The 8,051-nt window shown below is 42.8% G+C and overlaps 1 protein-coding gene across 6 annotated transcripts in view; it reads left to right on the forward strand.

The window, feature by feature from the left end:
• Positions 1–5,843, forward strand: part of TTLL4 (tubulin tyrosine ligase like 4) — a 28,664-nt gene extending 22,821 nt beyond the window's left edge. For 3 of the 6 annotated variants that reach the window (XM_079971263.1, XM_079971260.1, XM_079971261.1), the window contains one exon: positions 126–543. In XM_079971263.1, coding sequence (XP_079827389.1) covers positions 126–279 — 154 coding nt within the window. In that variant the 3' untranslated portion in view covers positions 280–543. Of the gene's footprint in view, positions 1–125; positions 1,051–2,777; positions 4,123–4,146; positions 4,532–5,492 lie in introns of those variants that run through there. The other 3 variants (XR_013837499.1, XR_013837500.1, XM_079971262.1) reach the window with 3 other exon arrangements.
• The last annotated feature ends 2,208 nt before the right edge of the window (positions 5,844–8,051 follow it).

Consider the following 8,051-nt stretch of genomic DNA (forward strand, 5'->3'; position numbering starts at 1 on the left):
AGACTGCCGTTTCCTTCAGATGGGTGAAAATGATATGCTATGGAAGTGGTTCTCTCTGTGTGTGCTCTATTCTGTGCTGCAAGACAGATCTGCCTCTCTCTCAGGTTCTGTCTTCTTCCCAACAGCAAAATCCTTATCCAGCGAGATGGGGAGGAGCCAGTCCGAAGCTCTGAGCCAAACCCCTGCACTCAAAGCTTACCTCAGATTAAATACACAGCTGGAAGTCTCAAGAAACCCACAATCCCTCGGACCCTCAGCAACTCAAGCCTAGTGAAGTGACGGGGGACTGAGTGAGTGGCCAACTTCCCCTTCCTTATGGTCTCAGGAGGGGGCGTACGTGACCTACCTCAACAGAAGCTAGGAGAGCCAGCATGGAAGGATGGGAGGACCTTTCGTCCAGGACGCCCACGTAGAACTATTTTTTTGGAAAGGGAATTGGGTCGAAGAGGAGATGTTTAACTTGGTTAAAAGGGACAAATGCTCTGTTTATAGTTTTTTTTTATGACAAAGGAAGTTGCTAAACACAGAAGCTTGGAAAACCTATTTAACTTTTAGTGTGAGTTCCTTATAGTTTATTGACCTTGCCATGATCGTCACCACTTGAGCCATAAGTGCCTCTCGCTGTTAAGTGCCGACATACTAGGTTTCGCCAGACACTGACAACCTCAATGACCATTTGTGAAATGAGCTGCTACCATGAGGCAATTGCATGTTTGCAATTGACATAATAACCCATGTATTCACAACATGACACAAATTCCTTATTAGCTGAACAGATGGGAAAACAAACTTAAGAATGGCTTAACACCAGTAAATCAGGCAGATTTTTTCATAAACTCTCTGGTGCATGGCCATAAGAGAAATAGGCTTAAACAGTGAGGGAGATGGTGGGGAGTCTAAGAATATTCTTATTATCTAGGTACACACCCATGTTTACTTAGTTCCTGGGTACAGATTTCCTGATGGACTTTAGTTATGGAAGGTATTTTCTACTTACTTTTTACTCGGGAGAAGCAGATTTTGCAGTGTGCTGGTCCAAAGCACAAATGTGTAGCTTTTTTAAAAAAAATATATTAAGTTTTTCACAATTAATATAAAAACAAAAAGAAAAGAAAAAAGACAAAAAGATAACAAAGATACAAAAATACAAAATTAAAACATACAATTACCATTACTTATTTCCGTTAACTTATTTCTCAGACCTCCTCTCACCTCCCCTTCTTGTATTCCAATTTAAATTATCAATACAGCAGATCCTTATATCCAAATTTAAACATCAGATACTTAAACATCATTACTCATTCTTCATCATTTTTCCTAAAGTCGACCAAAATTTCCCTTCCACGGCTTTCCCCAGTTCCAAACAAGTAACAAAGCAGGATAAAAATAAAACAAGTTATAGTTATATACCCTTTGGATTCCCAGACTCCACCCACCCCTTTCCCGGTTACCGTCTCCAACAAGTGTTTATCAATTCAGTATCTTGTCTAGCCTGGAGATCTCACATCCAAGGCTTTTAAATCTCTTTCAGTTCCTCTCTGCCGGCCTTTTTGATAGTCCTTAACGTTAAACCCCAGATTTCGGAAAGGCTTCGGCCCATCAGGATCCATGTTTTTCCCAGCCAGCCCTCCATACTTAAAAAGAGAACCTATAAGGTACCCCGACATACTCCTTTCAAGTCCAAATGTCCCCAAAGCTCCAATTTCCGCCTTGATCAAATTTGTAATCCTTCTGTCTTCAGATCTCCACAAAAGGGTATCTCTCAGTTTCAGGCTCACCAATTCAGGCCAGGCTTTCCGCTTCAATTTGTTATTCTCCTTTATTGCTTTCATGTTAGACCACAAATTACAGCTCTCATTTGACATCTGGGAGGTTACAGCTCCTCCTTCCTTCTCTTCAGAAACAGCACATATCTCCTCTTCCATATTCTCAAAACATTCAAGTTTCCCTATTTGCTCAATTGTATAAGCTCCATGCTCCAAGTCCTTATCAACTTCAACAACATTGTTTGCTGCTGAGACCAAAGTTGTAACACTTGTAGCCAAAACATCAATTTCCCCTTGTAATTTTCTCAAGAGAACAAATGTTCTTTCCAATTCAGTCTGAAGTCTCCCATCTCCAGCCATTGTTGTAATGTCCTAAACCCCCTCTAGGGGGATTTTAGTTTGTTAATGTTTTTCAGCTCAAGTCCAATAGCCAATTTATTGTAACAGTCCTTCCTTATTTTCAACAAATTGTAACAAGTATAACCAGCAGAAGCAACAGAAACAAAGTTCTCTTTTTCCTTCTGACAGCCAATTTGACAGCTGTCAAAGTCCTCAATACTTCATCAGCAGGCTCTCTCGCGGGACACTCCCGGGTCCGGGGTGTGTGTGAAACTTCAGCTCCCACAATTAATCTTTTATCCTCCGGTAAAATTTCTTATAATGTCAAAGCGTGAGGGTTAAAGTCTTTTAAAAAGGTCCTCTCGACCTTAGATCGCCGCAGGAGGAGCAGAGAACTCACAGCACCGCGCCGCACCCCGTCCCCGTTCCGAAGCCTTTAAAAAGGCTCCTTCACGGTTTGGGGGGCGCAAATGGTGCCCGCCGAGTTACCAGGTTCACAGGCATCCGCGCCTGTGATTTTTAAGGGTCTCCGCGTCGCCGCCGCGGACAAGACCCGATCCTGCAGAGCCGATTCCCTCCGGAGCTCGGAGGGAATCCGCCATTAAACGATGGCGCTAACCCGGAAGTCCCTCCACAAATGTGTAGCTTAAGCACTGGTGGTGGTTTCTTAAGACAGGAGGAGCATCTCCTTTCGGTTTTAGCTATGTGCTGGGACTCAGAAAAAGGTGTGCTAAGGTGGCTGCTTCTTGTTCCTCTCTGGTTTAGGGTCAGGTGGTTATCTGTGCTAATCCTCCTAGCATTCATACACACCCTAGAACACTCTCCAGTTCTTTACCCCTAAAGAAGACTATAATTTAGCCCAAGTGGTGCTTGGCTGTATAATTTTTGCTTTAAGTACTGCATCCTCAGTCAGTGCCTTCTCCCTGCTGCTGGAGAATTCTGCCTTTTCTCCACTTGTTATACTTTACTCCTAATCTGAATCTGGTACTGGATCCCAGTTTTGGGTACACTTTTCAGTTGTGTGCTTATGTCCGGAATGTGTTGGTGAACTTGCACTTACAGCCAGCAAGGGCCATTTGCTGTCCTGATCCCTGGGCACTGATAGATGCATCTGTTGCTCTACTTGACTCCTGATACCTTGACACTTAGGAGCATTTCCTGCCTGTACTCGGACACCACGTGCAGGAAGCTGCTAAATTCTGAGCCTTGAGGGTGAACTCAACAACTTTGGCTGCAAGAAATATATCTGTTTAATGAAGGATAGGAGTCCTTTTGTCTCATTTTACACACACACAATCAGATGCTATGGACAGCATGAGGCATGCAAGTCCCCTGATGCATCACTGTGCAGTCTTCTATTTTTTCCATGTAGCAGTAATGATATTCCAAATGCCTGTATTTCTCACTATGGTGGTGAGATGTGCTTAGGTGGCTACTTGTGATATAAATGGCCAGAAAAAGGAAGGCATCATTCCTACAGTGCATCTCTCCAAATAGATTGCTTCTCCATTGGTCAGGGCAGTATTTATGAATCACACAGTCCTGGAAATCTCCTGGATACAACTGGATACAGCAGCTGTAATCTAGAATATAGATGCAGTGTGCATTTATTGTTAAAGTGGTTCAAGTCATTGCAGAGGGGTGTGAGATTCCCCAGAGCACACAACACCAAAGCAGCAGGGCACCTCTTTCTTACTACATCTATCATTTGCTTATCCTAAGTAACCTCAGTGACTAAGCTCTTAAGAGCAGAAAAGCTGGGAAACAGAGAGTTGGAAGCCAAGCCAGGCACACTGGATGTAGTTGTGCTTTCTCCTGGGGCCTTAGCAGTAGAAGCAGCAGCGCTCCTTGCATCATGCCAGGGAATGAGTTGCTAGAAATCATTTCAGAGTCTGCCTTGCAGACAGCGACTTACCTTGCATTTCTGTCTTACTTCACTGGCTGTATTAACACAGGTATCTATCTTGGCGAGACCTTTATGGCATGATCCCCTGAATTAAAGCTTCTTTTCCCCTTGGCTTGTTATTTCCATCCCCTTCAGATTCATCATAACTTCTCTCCAGCTTGGCTCTTCTCTTAGCCAGCTTGGATGTCGCTGAGGTTGGGGAGATAGAAGTGGAGACGGCTTGCTTCTTCCAAGTTCATACTCTATATGTTCCTTGCTACTAGCTTCATCAGTTGACAGTTATCAACCTTCCCTGCAAAACTTTGTAAACAGAGGGGAAGGGTGTGTTGCACTAATCTCTATTGCAAAACAGCCTTTTCTCCAAAAAGCCAACAGAAGACAGTCTAATCCTTTAGGAGACTTGAGTGTTGAATTTTTGTTTTAATTTCTTATGCCCTTTTTGCAAGCTAAGCCGGGCAGGTGCTGAGATCTTGGTGAGGCAGTGCATTAGCAAAAGGAGGGCAAGCCAGTTTCTAGTAAGGTAATAAAACAAGGGTAGAGGGAGAGTTGGCTTCCTACTGCTAACATCCTCAATATATGTTCAATTTTAACTTGGTTAAAACCTCTCTCCCTGTTTGCCTGGTACACAAAAATGAAGGCTTGCATTTTGAATCCTCTTTTAGGAACCAGCCTATGTGTCCTAGCCCTGCAGCCGGTTTTATTTCACTGTCTCCTACTGAAAACTGAGTGTCATGTCCCTTCTTTGGGCTCTGTAGGAGGTTGGTGCCTAATGTGTCCCTCTCAAATCTCATAGCGACAATCTTCTGTGAACTAGCCTGACTCCTAGGATTGTATTGAATGACCTAAAAGAGCTAGCTGTGTAGAAGTGTGAAAGTGGAGAGGCCTCTTCGAGTGTCCTAAAGAATTCTCCCAGCTGGCCGTCTCCCTGAGCCGCCTTATACTCTTGCCACCACCACCCACCCTTCCTGACTTGAGTAATTACGAGCAAACAGGTGTTCAGCACTCCTCCAATGTGGTCTACACAGCTATCTCTGTTTCCTGGTATTAACAGGCATTGCTGGTTCTCTCCTTCCCCCATGCCCCATCAGTATTTGAACCTTAGGTGGGTACTACTCTGCACAAAATGTCATGGATCGCTCAATGTAAATTGGTGGAACTCAAGAGATCTAGGGAAAAGGCATTGCATTTCTGGCCAAATATCACCCTTCAGCTCAGTGGTAGAGCATATGCATATGCTTTGCGTGCTCAAAATCCCAGGTTCCCAAATAAGGTGGAAAAGACTCATGGCTGAAACCTTGAAGAACCTCTGCCAAATCACCATAAACGGTGCTGAGGTAGATGGACCAATGGTCTGACTCAGTATAAGGTAACTTCCTATGTAGTGCTTTGTAATGAACTTATTTCCTTGTCCTGGTGGTTTTCCCCTAAAGCAAACTATTGCAGTAAATAGCAGCCTCATTGGTTGGTTTTATCTTGCTAAGGTGGATCCTCCAAGCAGTGTGCTATAGAGCTTGATACTGAGAGGAACAAAAAGATTGCTCTGGGATAGAGGAGAAGCCATCCCAGCACCTTCCACATTTCGGGATTTGAAGCTCGAGTAGCTGCTGTCTCAACTTGCTCAACACAACTATCTTCTTCAGATGGATTTATTCTGCTCAGAGTGAAATGTCAGTGGTCAATTTATTGCTGCACAGAGGGCACTAGTAGTTGTTTGGGTCTTCTGAAGTGTGCATCGGAAAGATCCAGAGGATATACATTTTCAAAAGGATGCCATGAGTCCAATTTAACTCACACTGCTAAATTAAAGATATTTTTTAAAAAAACAAAATAAAGGATTCAAGTGCAAGTATGTGGTCATGACTGTCGTGATATAACTCGGGTGGCAGTAAAGGTAATGTTGGGTGCTTTAGGGATTTTTAAGTCTAGGTGAGCCCTGCTCTAAGCTGCCACTAAGCAGGTTTGCTTATCTAAGAAATACCGTACAAGCAAATTTTCTCCAGGTTGGTATTTAGACTCTGGAAAGCCATGTGAGTTTCTGCTGTCAACACCAAATTCTTGAGAGAGGAAGAGGAGAACAAACATCAACCTCTGTAGAGTGATTGCCTCACTTCACCTAAATTTCTTATACAAGGCCCAATTATAGTGAATCTAATAAACTGACTGAGGTTAAAAAAAAAAGTGGGAAGAAAGTGTGGAGCAAATACACTGCTAGATAAACTTCCTAGAATCTGGCCCATTTTGCTATGGCTTAACACAAATGAGCAAATGGGCATGTTCCTGGAGAGAAGATTGTGGCCTTTTTCCTGCTCCTCGGGTCTTGGTGCCGCTGCACTGATTTGAGCTAACCTACAGTTTGGCTTAGTGATGCATCCAAACCACAGCTTGTGGTTTATATTGCTCCAAACAGACCATGAGCTCTTGGCAATGTTCTGTGGCTTACCACTCATGGTTTGTCTGGAGTGAGAGGAACATCAAGCCCAGACACAGAAGTAATGCTAAGCCAAACTGTGGCTTAGCTCACAGCAGCTTGGCTGCAGTAGCAGCTATGGAGGAGTGCTACTCCATAGTTTGACTTAGCATGGCATGAAAACTGGGTCTGTCATAAATCATAGCTTTTCTGCTCTGCAAGCAAAGAAAACTGGTTTGATTTTTTTTTTGCTCAGCATGGGAGGTAGGAATAGCATATGTGTGCTATTCCAGGCAGATATGCAGTTGTAATATATCTGATTTGCTTAAGCTGCCATAATGTCATGTGGGCAAATCTAATTAATCTTTTATTGCCTAGCAAAAAACAACCACCTTACAGTCTTTCAGAGATATCCAAACAGAATCTGTAATTCACATAAAACTATCCTGTCAATTAGATTCCTAATCTCTGGGATTTGTGGCCACACTTCCTTTAAAACAGCTACTTTAAAAGTTACAGACTCAGCAGTATTACTAAGCAAATACGTAGATAAGTTTAAACAAGCCAACCAGCCACTTTAGCCAGGTATGTAGCCAGCAGTGCATCTCCTGGAAATATATACAAGGTGCAGTAGTTCATAAAACACAGTTACACTGATGGATGTGTCCACTGGTTGAAGGCAGAGCTCCAAAAGCTGCTTCAGTGTTGAAGGTTTTTAAATCCAAGAGATAGTTTACTGGCATATCTGGATAAATACGTGAGATTTTAGAAGAAGAATGTGAGGTTTGAGAAATCTGACAGCTCTCCAGAGTTTCTTGCTGCTTAATATGTCCAGCTAAGTTTCAAAATTGCCTTGGCTTTCAATAAACCTTGATTTCATATGAGCACTTTAGCAAAGCCACCATTATTCAGGATATTGTTGAAGTGCAGTAATCCATAACTATCTTCCTACGGTCACCATACCTCTTATGCAGAGTTTGTGTAGAAGCAGTATATGCATTCCAGTCTTAAATATCATAACTCTACTATTATGGTTTGCTTTCTGTTTTGCTGCCACCCTATAAAACAAGGAGAAATTGCTCTGGTTTCAAAGAGTAGAGCAGCATTAATCAAGTCCTCCAGCTCCTTTATATCTTGAAATAGGAGTAATTGCTTTTGAGGTGGGCACCTTGAGGCAAGCAACTTGGTTTAGAGGCCTAGAACATCTCTAGCAATACATGTCAACTCAAAATTGAGTATTCTTCAAGACCGGACACTCTCAGGTAAGTGAGTATAAACTAAACGAAAGGTCTGTAAGTAATTTTTGCTGTTTGATGGCCACTAACCGATATACAAACTTTCCTAAGGACTACAGTGGATGTGTGCTTCAAGGGGGAACAGCCACAGTTGTCTTCAGTATCCAAAGGGTCCTTGGTGCAACATGAAATCTGTTTTGGCAGCCAACAAAGTCTTCTCCAGCATCCACATCTCCTGCTGCCACCAAGCCTGTATTTTTGGTGTGTATGCTGATCTATGATCAGATCTCCCACAATGCTTTTTTTTTTTTAAGTTACATTTTATAATGAGGAAAAGGCTGCTCAACACACTGCCTGGTGTTATTTGTCCACAAAGGGCAAATTTTACCCCTTTTAAA

The sequence above is a fragment of the Podarcis cretensis genome, assembly GCF_951804945.1.
Source record: "Podarcis cretensis genome assembly, chromosome: 1".
NCBI classification, from domain to species: domain Eukaryota; kingdom Metazoa; phylum Chordata; class Lepidosauria; order Squamata; family Lacertidae; genus Podarcis; species Podarcis cretensis.